Source organism: Amblyraja radiata, chromosome 2 (assembly GCF_010909765.2).
Source record: "Amblyraja radiata isolate CabotCenter1 chromosome 2, sAmbRad1.1.pri, whole genome shotgun sequence".
Taxonomy (NCBI): domain Eukaryota; kingdom Metazoa; phylum Chordata; class Chondrichthyes; order Rajiformes; family Rajidae; genus Amblyraja; species Amblyraja radiata.
The window spans coordinates 83,181,052-83,195,721 of record NC_045957.1 but is presented as its reverse complement, the minus strand read 5'-3'; the positions used below and the strand labels follow the sequence as shown (position 1 = coordinate 83,195,721).

General features: G+C 43.2%; 1 protein-coding gene across 1 annotated transcript in view; it reads left to right on the top strand.

Annotated features, from left to right (window-relative positions):
• fyco1 (FYVE and coiled-coil domain autophagy adaptor 1) overlaps positions 1-14,670 on the top strand; it is a 201,563-nt gene that overhangs the window by 48,137 nt on the left and 138,756 nt on the right. The window contains exons 7-11 of the mRNA XM_033049213.1: positions 2,028-2,121; positions 3,272-5,821; positions 10,036-10,128; positions 10,261-10,379; positions 13,699-13,866. Coding sequence (XP_032905104.1) covers positions 2,028-2,121; positions 3,272-5,821; positions 10,036-10,128; positions 10,261-10,379; positions 13,699-13,866 — 3,024 coding nt within the window. The remainder of the gene's footprint in view (positions 1-2,027; positions 2,122-3,271; positions 5,822-10,035; positions 10,129-10,260; positions 10,380-13,698; positions 13,867-14,670) is intronic.

The following is a 14,670-nucleotide window of genomic DNA, read 5'->3' as shown; positions in this document are numbered from 1 at the left end:
AAGTGCTAAAGCGAGCTGCCTTGCCTTTGGTTTTGAAAGTGCTAAAGCGAGCTGCCTTGCCTTTGGTTTTGAAAGTGCTAAAGCTCCGGAAAGCCCCCCCCCCCCCCCACTGGCCACCAATATTGGAATTGGTGAAGAGGTGGAATATTGCGTTGGGGGACCAGCCCTCCCGTGTGATGCTGGGACCCAGCGGGTCCCACTTCATCTAGTATATACTAAAATTATGAGAGGCATAGATAGGGTAGACATTCAGAACCTTTTTCCCAGGTGGAAGTGCCCAACACTAGAGTGCATAAGGTGAGAGGGGGAAAGTTCAATGGAGATGTACGGGGCAGTTTTTTACGTAGAGGGTGATGGGGGCTTGGAATGCATTGCCAGTGGTGGTGGTGGAGCCAGATATGATAGTGGCATTTAAGAGGCTATTGGATCGGCGATTGGATTGGATCAGTATTATGCAATAGAGCGATATGGATCATGTACAGGAAGATGAGATCAGTTCAGCTGGGCATCATGTGCGACACAACATATTGTGGACTGAAGGGCCCATTCCTGTGCTGTCTAAATGTTTCTTAAACTACCTGCCTCAATTACCTCCTCCAGCAGCTCATTCCATATACCCATTACGCTTTGTGTCAAAAAGTTATCCCTTATGTTCCTATTAATCCATTCCCCCCTCACCTTAAACATATGTCCTCTGGTTCTTGATTCCCCTACTCTGGGCAAGAGATGTGTCTGTCCGATCTATTCCTCTCATGATCTTGTATAATATTCAGTATATAATTCAGAGTCCTCATTTCTTTAGCATGGGAACATTTCAATTATTTGGTCCCACTCCAAGTTAAGGGCCTATCCTACTTGGCCGTCATTTATGCGACAGGCCGGTAGTGACTGACGTGTGACTGTCACGCGCGTCATCTTGCGTCCGCACAGCCGTCTGGAGCGCGTGACGTCATTTGAAGATAGACACAAAATGCAGGAGTAGCTCAGCGGGACAGGCAGCGTCTCTGGAGAGAAGGAATGGATGATGTTTCGGGTCGAGACTCTTCTTCAGTCTGAAGAAGGGTCTCGACCCGAAACTTCACCCTTCTCTCCAGAGATGCTGCCGGTCCCGCTGAGTTACTCCTGCATTTTGTGCCTATCTCCAATCATCTTGGCCCCGCTCTGGGAGTAGGAGTGGGGGAAGACCCGGATCCGCAACGGCTGTGAGCCCCAGGCCGAGCTCGGCGATCGTTTGCCTGCTTCTGCTGCTGTTGGAGGTGAGACGTTGCGCCGTACCAGGGTCTTGGGCCTGTCCCACTTTGGCCGTTAGTTACGCGACAGGCTGGTGGCGCGTGAAGATTTAGTGCAGGACGAAATCCACACTCCTCCACGCCACTCCATGCGCCCGGCCCGCACTACCCACACGCCACCCACATGCTAGCAGGTTGCGTAAATGACGGCCAAGTGGGACAGGCCCTTTAGTCTAATAACTTTGATTTAGCATCAGACCTCAGTTGCTGTGTCTTTCTTTTGTTTGAAATTTACTCTTATTCAGTAAAGTTTTGAGGTTAAAAGCAAGAATGATAGGTTACCTAATGGGACCTAGAATAAGTTTAGTGGCAATATGCCTGATAAGATGCACTGAAACCTGATGATGGAAGTTGGGGTTGAACCTACAAATAAAGCAGATAAGTTTCGAACTGTTATAAATAAGCTACTGAAGTAGCTTTCCCAGGAGCATTATCAAAGCATCTAACCTTCAACCAGACCTGCAGGTTGTATTGGAAATCACAATCTAAGCCTGTTCCTGTAGATTAAGTACGTGTTGCTCGTATGCAAATTGGGAATTATACTGATCTGTGAACATTGATAAAGGTTTCTGGAGAACGCCTGCAAATTTATGCCTTAGCATTCCATGCCATCATAGACATTTAGCAGTATTTAAGATGTCTGGTTTTGCTTTAAGCAGCAAGTTCAGTAGATAATTATTTTTATTTTATGTAATTTAAGCTAGTAAGTATAAAACTGTTGGGTTTTTTTTCCCCAAGGCGGTCTTTTGGCATGTCTTATTCTCCATCTCATCTTTGGAAACCACCAAGTAGATGCTCCAGTATAAGCAGTTTGGTCAGCAACTATGCACAAGTGAGTACCAAAACTATGCATTGATGTCTGTGCTCTTCACAGGTCGTATCAATTAAGTGGCAAGTAGTGATAACTACAGGACTATTTAAAAACTTGTTGTGAAAGTCTGTTGGACAACCTTAGCTGTATAGACCTTGTCTTGCAGTAGGAAGAGTAAAATAAAAGGTTGGAGCTTTTGTATCTTCTTCTTCTCCTCCTCCTCCTCCTCCTCCTCCTCCTCCTCCTCCTCCTCCTCCTCCTCCTCCTCCTCCTCCTCCTCCTCCTCCTCCTCCTCCTCCTCCTCCTCCTCCTCCTCCTCCTCCTCCTCCTCCTCCTCCTCCTCCTCCTCCTCCTCCTCCTCCTCCTCCTCCTCCTCCTCCTCCTCCTCCTCCTCCTCCTCCTCCTCCTCCTCCTCCTCCTCCTCCTCCTCCTCCTCCTCCTCCTCCTCCTCCTCCTCCTCCTCCTCCTCCTCCTCCTCCTCCTCCTCCTCCTCCTCCTCCTCCTCCTCCTCCTCCTCCTCCTCCTCCTCCTCCTCCTCCTCCTCCTCCTCCTCCTCCTCCTCCTCCTCCTCCTCCTCCTCCTCCTCCTCCTCCTCCTCCTCCTCCTCCTCCTCCTCCTCCTCCTCCTCCTCCTCCTCCTCCTCCTCCTCCTCCTCCTCCTCCTCCTCCTCCTCCTCCCCCTCCTCCCCCCCCTCCCCCCCCCCCCCCCCCCCCCCCCCCCCCCCTCGCCCCCCCCCCCCTCCTCCCCCCCCCTCCCCCTCCCTCCCCCTCCCCCCTCTCTCCCCCTCACTCCTCCTCTCCCCCTCCCTCCTCTCCCCCTCCCTCCTCCTCTCCCTCCTCCCCCCCCCCCCCTCCCGGGTATAGTGCAGTATAAGTGTAAATAGGTCTATGCCGGGTCGATGTGCGATGTGACCATTCGAGGGAGACAGTTCATGGGGGGGGGGGGGGGGGGGGGACACTCAGCAGGGCCGGTTCAGAGCAGCTATAGCTCTGGAGATGAAGCTGTTCCTAAGTCTGGAGGTGCGGTGTAGAAAGCCTTGTAACATCTGCTGGATGGTAGAAGTTCGAACAGACTATTGCAAGGGTGTGAGGAGTCTTTATAAATGCTGATGGCCTTCTTGTAGCTATTGTAGCTATTTATATATTCATATATGCTTTGTATTATTTTACAGGCCCCTGAAAGTCTAACAAATCTAGAAATAAACAGTTCATTAACAGCCGAGGAACTGGAAACACTTGATGAGCTACGCAATGAACTAGATCATTCTGATGTAAAACAAAAAGAGATGCAAGAAAAGATTCAACAGATTGAACTGGATAAGGAAGAATTACAGAAGGCAATAATGTTACATGAGCAAGCAATAGAAGATACGAGGAAATTATCAGCTGATACAATGGAGGAGAACCTCATGCTAAAAAAGACGATGGAAGAGTTGAGTCAGCAGTGTGAAAACCTTCCTCAAGGCAATGTGGAAAAACTTGCAAAATCTCTGCAAATGTTAGAAGTCGAAAAACGTGAGACGCTTCAGGCAAACGTTACAGAGTTAGAGACATGTAGTAAACACTACACAGTACTGCTGCAGTCATTAACACAAGAAATAGAAAGGATCAAGTCATCAGAAGGTATAACGGATACTGATTTTTCTGAACTTCAAACCAAGCTAATCACAGCAGAACAGAAGAACATAGAGCTGGTACAAAGGGTAGAAAATATTTTTACTGGAAAGAAACAACTGACAGCAACCCACTATGATTCGGCACAGAAAATCCATGAACCTATTGACAAATTCAATGATGCTGAGGGAGAAGAAATTGGGATACAGTGGTTAAATAGTATGCAGCAACTGCAGCTGGTAACATTAACAAATGATTTGAAATTAAAAGGCTCAGTAATAGATGAGCTTGAGTTGAAGTTGAAAGAGACAACTTTGAAATTAGAGGAAACGAGTATTATGCTTATAAGGAAAGATGAAGAGCTGGAATCTTATCTCATTAAATGTAGAGAAATAAAGAGTATACACAACAGTGATACAACTGAACTTGAATCAATGGAGAAGGTCATTCAGGAATTAAAAAATGAGAAAGATGAAACACAAATAAAATGTAAAGTCTTAGATGAACAAATAAAAACTCTTTCTAGCCAGCTTATGACAAAGGAATTCGAGCTGGCTGCTGCGAATAATGCGGCAAAAAATCATCAGGAGGATAGAAATAAGCTTCTCTGTGAGAACAATGATCTAAGAAAAAAATTGCATGATTTAGAAGAACCTTTAGCTGATGGTCAAAGTAGAGCAGAAGATATTGTTGAGCATCAAAAACTTGAAATTGAGAAGAAGAAACTTCAAGATATTGTGGGGGGAAATGCTGAAAGAGAGACAGAAGTGGAGAAAACTTGTTTATCCCTTGAAGCTGAGATAGATAGACTAAAATCATCCGAGAAACAGTTGCAAGACCAGATAGCTGATGCCATGGTTCCAGGGGATGGGAAAGAGAAAAAGCTGCTGGAAGAAAATAAACAATTGAATGAGAAACTACAAAATGCTCTCCAGCAGTTTAAAAAAGCAGAGGCAAAACTGAAAGAAAGTCAGTCTGAATTTGATGAGCTGAAACAAGGAGAAATTAAGTTGAATGCCTGCTTCCTACATCTCCAAAGAGATTTGCACATCAAGGAAGAAGTGATTTCAGACCTGCAGAATGAGGTGTTAAAGTCACAGCAGAATGAAACTTCTCCTATTGCTCTTGCAGCTGAGATAGAAGTTAATTTGCAAAAGCAGTTATTAGAGAGCATTGAAAAATATCAGGCAAAAATGGAAAGCCTAGAAAAAGAAAAGTTGACTATTGAGAACAACTTTCAGCAACAGACTCGGCTGACAGAGAATCTAGTAGCTGAGAAAAATGAATTATTGAATACACAGCCAACAGCGAGAGACCTAAATGAGAAGGAAATGGAGAAAATAAATGTGGGAATAGTTACTACTAAAGATCAGTTTGAAGTCGAGCATAGTGAAGTGTCCAGGTTGGAAGAAGAGGTTGAAGAACTAAAGTCAAAGCTTAAATATGCCATTGAGGAAAAAGAGAGTATACACAGTAATCTAAATCTTGCAGTATGTTCCAAAGAGGAATACAGAACCCTGGTTCATAATCTGAAAGAACAGATAGAGTCAATTAACAGGGATCATGCTGAGAAACTGTTGCTGTTAAAGGAGAAAGGAGATTATCTTAAAAAAGAGAGAGGCAATCTAGCACAACACGTCATTGAACTCGAAAAACAGCTTGTGATTTTTAAAGAAGAATCATCTCAACAAAAAGAGCACAATGAAAAATTAAAGTCTGAGAATGTTGAGACCAAAGATCTGCTTAATCGGGCAAACACTGAAATGGCAGAATTTGGCATTCAGATTTGTACACTAAGTGCAGAAAAAAATGCCATTGAGCAGCAATGTAATGATATTTGTCAACAGCAAACAGCATTTTTTGAGGAGATGAAATTGGAACAAAACCAACTAAATGTTAATGTTTCTACACTCAAGAATGAGAATAAACAACTCCAAGAGGAGTTGAGGAGATCAGAAGATTTAGCAAAAACTGTAAAAGAGCTGCAGAGAAAGCTAGTGAAAACACAACATCAAGCAGAGAGTTTTCAAGAGACTGCAAAGGAAGAGGTGGCTGCAACCAGATTTCAGATGAGTGGAGAGGTGATGGATTACCAGGATAAATTAAAGGTGATTTTTTTTTTGCTGTTAACCGGTGTTTGTTAATTGCAGTGGTAGGCTTTGCATTAGTTTTCACCAAGGAGAAGAACATGGAGGAAAGTGAGATCAGCACAGGATATACTAATATGTTAGAGCAGTTTGAGCTCAAGAAGGAGGTGTTGGGTCATTTGAAGGGCACTAATGGTGGATAAATCCCCAGGGTCTGATGTAATCTATTCCAGGTTATTGAAAGAGGCAAGATGGGAGATTGCAGGGCCCTTGATGAAGAATTTAGTATCCTCTCTAGTCACTGGCGAGGTCTCGCAGAAGTGGAGGGTATCCAATGTTATTTGTTTATCAAAGGATATGTTGATTAGACATAGGAACAGAATTAGGCCATTCAGCTCATCAAGTCTGCTCCACCATTCGTTCATGGCTGACCTATCTTTCCCTCTCAACCACATTCTCCTGCCTTTTCCCCACAACTTTGACACCCTTACTAATCAAGAACTATTAGTCTGAAGAAGGATCTCGACCTGAAACTTCGCCCATTCCTTCTCTCCAGAGATGCTGCCTCACCCGCTGAGTTACTCCAGCATTTTGTGTCTACCCTCAAGAACCTATCAATGTCTGCTTTAAAAATACTCAAAGTCTTGGCATCCACAGCCGTCTGTGGCAAGGAATTCCACAGATTCGCCACATTCTAGCTAAAGGAATTCCTTCTCATCTCCTTTCTAAAGGTATATTCTTATTTTATGCAGCTATGCCCTCTGGTCTTAGACTCGCTAATGGAAACATCCTCTCCACATCCACGCTATCTAGGTTTTCTTCACCACCCTCTGGCTAAAAAAATTCTTCATCTCCTTTCTAAAGGCTCGGCATTGTTAGCAGAGGCTTTTTGGGCAGGTGTTACCCAAAGCCCAATGGTTTTGAGCAGGTTCTGCGTTAGGATCGGGCACGCAGCGAGCTAGCGAGAGGGCTGTCAGATCAGATCAGCCCAGGTTACCGAGTGGCCGAAGGGCGGATTTTAATGGGTCGTTATTAAACTGTTCCATCTGTGCGGCATCGCCAGCTCTCTCTCTCCCAGATCCCCCACCCCAACTGTTGACAAAGTCTGACTGAGAAAATGCTCGCACTCATATGGGTTGGCTCCGCATTTGACACTCACTGGGGTGGGCAGCGCCTCCTTCAAGTGAGCGAGAACAGGTCCCGTCAGCTGTGGAGCTCAGAACCACTCCTGAGTGAAGCCACTATTTGGCTGCAGTTCAAATGGCTGCAAATTCTCATAATTATCACCGCCCGGTCACCCAACTGTGTGCCCTGACAGACTGGAACCAACCCCAGAGGTTAAAGCGACAGCAACTTTATTTAAACCAACCCACTTCGAAAGTTTGACCAGCCTGTTCGAATCCAATCTGAACTTTCCAACCTACCCCCACACAGCACAATCTCCTTGTTTCCTTTAATCCAGGAAGGTTGTTTAGATAGGAATGTAAGGACTGTCTCAAATTGGTTGACCACACAACTTGTAATTTGTGTTAATCAATATCAAATTTGAATGGCTGTGACCCAGGCTAATGCCAGGGATTTGATAATTGACTGGTTCGTACCATTTGCATTTTCAAGGTCGGTGCTGTATTGAGTCAATAATTTAAATAGGTACAATTGTGGATTTGTGCAGCCTGCGCTGTGGCCGACTGTGACATATTTGACGGATACCTTTATTTATAATTCTCATTGAAATTAATACGCAGGTCTGTGCACACACAGTAGCTCAGCTGGCGAGAATGTTTATCCCGAATGACCCATGACCTGGGCATGCGCAGTTGTAAAGAGTCAAGTGTGTTTTATTGTCGTATGTCCCGGATGGGACAATGAAATTCTTACTTGCTGCAGCACAACAGAATATGTGAATATGTAAACATAGTACATAACGGGGGAAAGAGAAGAAAAAGTTCAATAAATAACAAATATAGTGCAATAATAATATAGTCTTTTGCAGTTCAGAGCTCAGAGCTTATTCGTTGTTGTGTTTAATAGCCTGATGGCTGTAGCAAAGAAGTCACAACTTTTTGTTGTCTTTTTCGCTCCTGGACGTTCAAGTTGCCGAACCAGGCCACGATGCAACCAGTCTGTATGCTCTCTACCGTGCACTTGTAGAAGTTTAGTATCCTCTTAGAAATGCCGAATCTCCGTAATCTTCTCAGGAAATAGAGTCACTGATGTGCCTTCTTTATAATTGAATCGGTGTGCTGGGTCCAGGAAAGATCTTCAGAAATATGCACTCCCAGGAATTTGACGTTTTTTACCCTCTCCACCATCGTCCCATTGATGTGAATAGGATGTGGGTCCTCGTCTTTCCCCTACCAAAGTCCACAATCAGTTTCTTGGTCTTACTGATATTGAGAGCCAGGTTGTTGTGCTGTCATTTGGCCAGTTGGTCGATCTCACTTCTCCACCAAACTCATTTATAGTGTCTAATTCATAGATGAATGGGAGAGTGGATAAATACACAGAGAACAAAATAGCCTAGGGTTGGATTAGTGGGGACAATGAGTATTTAATGGCCAATGTGACTCAGTGGGCCAATATGCCTGTTCAGTAGTGTATCTCTATGACTCCAGGAAATTATGCGCCAGTGAGCCTTACAGAAATGGTAGGGAACCTATTGGAACAGATTCTTTGGAATATGATCTGTTTACATTTGAAAGAAAATAGGCTAATCATGGGCTATCAGCATTGCTTTGTGTGGAGTCGGTTATGTCTTACAAACTTGACTGAATGTTTAGAGGTGGTATTGACTGATGACAGTCAAGCAGTGGATGTTATTCTCATGAACTTTAATGTCCATTTAACAATATCCTGCACAGTAGGCTGAACCAGCAGATTAAGATGAATGGGATCTCTGGTGATTTGGTAGTTTGGATTCAGAACTGGCTCACCCACTGAAAACTGAGGATAGTGATGGAAAGATGACCAGTGACCAGTGGCGTTCTACAGAGATCAGTACTGGGACCTCTGCTGTTTCTGATGTATATGAATGACTTGGAAGTAAATGTAGATGGGTTTAATAAATTTGCAGATGACAGAAAAAACAGTGGAGTTGCAGACAGGGAAGAAGGTTGTCAAAGTATACAGCAGGATATAGATCAGTTACAGATATGGGCTGAGAAATGGCAGATGTGGTTTGTAGAGGCATACCAGTTTAATCTGGGCAAGTGTGCAAAGTGGCACTTTGGGATATCATAAATAGGTGGAAAGTATACAGCGAATGGCAAGACTTAACAGCATTAATGTACGGTCCAAGTCCATAGCTTAAAATGTTTTTTTGTTAAGCTGCATTTGGGTGTAATGGCCATTACAGGATGGGCACTGAGGCTTTGGAGAAGCGCAGAAGAGATTTACCAGGATTATGTCCGTATTAGTTGGTATTAGCTCTAAGGAGTGATTGGACCAACCTTGATTGTTTTCGCTGGAGCATTGGAAGCAGAGGCGAGACTTGATAGATGTTTATAAAATTGTGAAAGGCATAGCTAGGTAGACAGTTAGAGCCTCTTCCACAGTGGAAATATCAAATACTAGATGGCATAACTTTAAGCTTCGAGAGGAAAGGTTTAAACGAGAAGTATGGGGCAAGCTTTTTACACTGAGAGTTGTAGTACCTAAAATGTGCCGTCAGGCGTGGTGTTGGAAGCAGATGTATTGGTGTTATTAAAGAGACTTTTAGATTGGCACATGAATATGCAGGGGGTTGGATCACATGCAGGCTGCAAGGATTAATTTAATTTGGCACAAACATCTTGGGCTGAGGGCCTGCTCATGTGCTGTACTGTTCAGAAACAGTCATAAAGCATGGTAACCAGGCCCTTCTGCCCAACTCATCCATGCTGACCAAAATGCCCCTTTAACACTGTATATGCCCCATGATTTACAGTATCTATGAATTTGCTGTTTATCTATTTGGAGTTGTGCATTTTTCTGTTTAGTAGATTTATCAAGCCTAACATTGGGGAATATTTTTCTCAGAAGCGAACTCTCACTTGAGATTTTCTTGGTCCAGAAATAGATTCTATTTCTAAATTAGAAAATTGAGAAATTTCATCTTGTTTTAACATCATTTTCATTGCTTATTGAGGATGCGTTTTTAACTGTTGAGTGCTGATATTGACCAAGATGTATTGTATTAATTTGGAGGTAGTATGAAGCTAATACAAAGTTTTATTGATGATGCTTTCTGTTGACAGACTGTCAGTGAAGAATTGGAGGCTGTGAAAAAGGATCTCAATGAGGGTCAAAGTCAAATAGCTTCAATGGATAAACAACTTGCTAACCTTCAAGTAAGTCCTCTGTGAACCTTTAAGAATGGGATCAACTATGCACTAACTGTTACTCAGAAGCATATTGTCAAAAATGTAATTGCATATCACCTTTACCATTTGTAATTGTTTAATGATATGTTTATTTATAAGGACCTCAGCCATAAATTAAAGGGGCAGTTGGAAGAGAAAGCACAAATAATTGTAGATTCGGAATTATTGAGAAACAAAGAGCAGGAAAAACTGAAGTCCCTTTCAGAAAACTTCATCAGGTATGACTGTTTAACACTAAATGGAAGGCTAATTTTTTGCTTGTAAGTTTCAAAGGGATGCATTTTCGACTGAGTTGAATCGGCTTTGGAATTTTCAACTTTTACAATGCCCTCGATAATGCTTGGGACAAATACCCATCATTTATTTATTTGCGTCTACTCCACAATTTTAGATTTGTAATAGAAAAAATATCATGTGGTTAAAGTGCACATTATCAGATTTTATTAAAGGCCATTTTTATACATTTTGGTTTCATCATGAAGAACTTACAGCTGTGCTTATACATAGTCCCCCCATTTCAGGGCACCATAATGTTTGGGGCACATGGCTTCACAGGCGTTTGTAATTGCTCAGGTGTGTTTAATTGCCTCCTTAATGCAGGTATAAGAGAGCTCTCAGCACCTAGTCTTTCCTCTAGTCTTTCCATCACCATTGGAAACTTCTATCAACATGAGGACTGAAGTTGTGCCAATGAAAGTCAAAGAAGCCATTATGAGACTGAGAACCAAGAATAAAACTGATAGAGACATCAGCCAAACCTTCGGCTTACCAAAATCAACTGTTTGGAACATCATTAAGAAGAAAGACAGCACTGGTGAGCTTACTAATTACAAAGGGACTGGCAGGCCAAGGAAGACCTCTGCAGCTGATGACAGCAGAATTCTCTCTACAATAAAGAAAAATCCCCTGTCTGACAGATCAGAAATATTCTTCAAGAGTCAGGTGTGGATTTGTCAATGGCCACTGTCCACAGAAGACTTCATGAACAGAAATACAGAGGCTACACTGTAAGATGCAAACCACTGGTTAGCTGCAAAAATAGGATGGCCAGGTTGCAGTTTGCCAAGAAGTACTTAAAAGAGCAACCACAGTTCTGGAAAAAGATCTTGTGGACATATGAGATGAAGATTAACTGATACCAGAGTGATGGCAAGAGCAAAGTATGGAGGAGAGAAGGAACTGCCCAAGATCCAAAGCATACCACCTCATCTGTGAAGGGGGTGTTATGGCCTGGGCATGTGTGGCTACTGAAGGTACTGGCTCACTTATCTTCATTGATGATAAAACTGTTGATGGGAATAGCATAATGAATTAGACAATAGACAGTAGGTGCAGTAGTAGGCCATTCGGCCCGTCGAGCCAGCACCGCCATTCAATGTGAACATGGCTGATCATCCCCAATCAGTGCCCCGTTTCTTGCCTTCTCCCAATATCCCCTGACTCCGCTATCTTTAAGAGCTCTATCTAGCTCTCTCTTGAAAGTATCCAGAGAACCAGCCTCCACTGCCCTCCGAGGCAGAGAATTCCATAGACTCACAACTGTGTGTGTGAAAAAGTGTTTCCTTGTCTCTGTTTTAAATGGCTTACCCCTTATTCTTAAACTGTGGACCCTGGTTCTGGACTCCCCCAACATCTGAAGTGTGTAGACACATCCTATCTGCTCAAGTTCAAACAAATGCTTCAAAACTCATTGGCTGGTGGTTCATTCTACAGCAAGACAATGATCCCAAACATACTGCTAAAGCAACAAAGGAGTTTTTCAAAGCTAAAAAATGGTCAATTCTTGAGTGGCCAAGTCAATTGCCTGATCAGAACCGAATTGAGCCTGCCTTTTATATGCTGAAGAGAAAACTGAAGGGGACTAGCCCCCAAAACAAGCATAAGCTAAAGATGGCTGCAATACAGGCCTGGCAGAGCATCACCAGAGAAGACACCCAGTAACTGGTGATGTCCATGAATCGCAGACTTCAAGCAGTCATTGCATGCAAAGGATATGCAACAAAATACTAAACAAGACTACTTTCATTTACATGATATGGCTGTGTCCCAAACATTATGGTGCCCTGAAATGGTGAGACCATGTATAAACACTGCTGTAATTTCTACGTAGTGAAATAAAAATGTATAAAAATGGCCTTTATTAAAATCTGACAATATGCACTTCAGCCACGTGATTTTTTTTCTATTACAAATCTCAAATTGTGGAGTACAGAGGCAAATAAATAATGATGGGTCTTTGTCCCAAACATTATGGAGGGCACTGTAGCTGCACACGTGTGTGTCCATCTCCTGACCTGCTCTATGTTCCACAGAATTTATGTTTAGTTTTAGTTTAGGTTAATTTAGAGATATAGCGTGGAAACAGTTCTGGCTCCTATTTTGCGTGGGCAGTTTACTACCCAGCTGTATTGACTTCTCCAACTTCAAGGAACCCTTGCTTTCCCTGTTTCTCCATCCCTCCCCCATAATTGCTCTCCAACCAGTCTGACTGCTCATTAAATGTTATCATTGTATGCTTCGTTGTCATCTTTCCCAAGCTAACAATGATCTATTCTACATTTTCCTTGCTTTATCCCCTTTGATGTTTCTTTTTCACACCTTACCCCTCCATATCTCTGTGTCTCCCTCTCCCTTGACTCACAGTTTGAACAAGTGTCTTGACCTGACACATCACCCATTTCTTCTATCCAGAGATACTGCCGGTCCCGTTGAGTTACTCCAGCATTTTGTGTCATTCACCCGTAGACCAGTTCTATGTAATACCAGTTTTCCTGTTAGGGGCAATTTACAGAAGCTAATTAACCTACAAACCTGTGCGTCTTTGAAATGTGGGAGGAAAGTAGAGCAGCCAGAAAAAGCCCACACGGTCACAGGGAGAATGTATAAACTCTTTACAGACAGCATGTACAGGTACAGAATACTTCTTCTGCAGTTGTATAGGACTCTGGTGAGACCATATCTGGAGTATTGTGTACAGTTTTGGTCTCCTAATTTGAGGAAGGACATCCTTGTGATTGAGTCAGTGCAGCTTAGGTTCACGAGATTGATCCCTGGGATGGCGGGATATGAGGAAAGATTGAAAAGACTAGGCTTGTATTCACTGGAGTTTAGAAGGATGATGGGGGTTCTTATAGAAACATATACTAGACTGGACAAGCTAGATGCAGGAAAAATGTTCCCAATTTTGGGTGAGTCCAGAACCAGGGGCCACAGTCTTAGAATAAAGGGGAGACCATTTAAGACTGAGGTGAGAAAAAACTTTTTCACCAAGAGAGTTGTGAATTTGTGGATTTCCCTGCCACACAGGGCAGTGGAGGCCAAATCACTGGATGGATCTAAGAGAAAGTTAGATAGAGCTCTAGGAGCTAGTGGAATCAAAGGATATGGGGAGAAGGCAGGCACGGGATATTGATTGGGGACAATCAGCCATGATCACAATGAATGGCGGTGCTGGCTCGAAGGGCCGAATGGCCTCCTCCTGCACCTATTTTCTATGTTACTTCATAGAATTCACTATTGATATTTATTTTTCAACAGTACCCAGCAAGAGCTGGAAGTTGTAAAAAAGGAGCAAGAAGAGTATAAGCAACACCAGGAGGAGAATCAAGTGGAAATGAAGAGAAATGAATTGAAACTTCTTGCTGAAGTAGATGACTTGAATCGAACTAAGGAAATTTTGGAAGAGCGCCTAATTGAACTTATTAAGTATGATGCAACACTCAATAGATTTTTTATTAAGACATAGTTAGTTATCAGTTAAGTATCTATTTAATAAGATGCTTAATAATTAATGATTAATTTGATTTAGAGAGTGGAAACAGGCCCTTCGGCTGCACGCTGACCATTGATCACCCATACACTAGTTCCATGTTTTCCCTTCTTCGCAACCTACATACAAGGGGCAATTTACAGAAGCCAATTAACCGACAAACCGGCACAGTCTTTGGAATGTGGGAAGGAAACCGGAGGACGTGGAGAAAACCCATGCAGACAGTACCCGTAGTCAGAATTGAACCCAGGTCTCTGGCGCTGTGAGGCGGAAGCTCTACCATTGTGCCACTGTGCCGCTCTAAATACCACTGGTGTTTTTACAACTTTTAAGATTTTATTATAGTGTAGGCTCCTGGAATATAAGTAGAACTTTCACACCTAAAAGCAGGTGCTTTGTGGTTATAACATGCAAGGTCTTGCAAAGAAACCACATTCTCCCATTAATTTTGTCGCACTATTTTTAGACCATGTAAAAGAGTGCCCTCTCCAATCCAGTAAACCGCTCTGAGACCACATAGGTGTGATGCCCCATGTCTCACCCCTACATTACATATTCTCCACCAGCACTTCCCTTGCCACTATCAGATTTATTGACCATCATTGGACTGTTTTCCAAAGGTATACCATCACGTCCAGGCGCTTTCCGATGGTTCATCCCCCTGAAGGATCTTCTGACGCTGGCCTCTGTGACTATGACCGTAACATCTTCAGAGCGAATAGGGGCTTGAGAAGGCACAT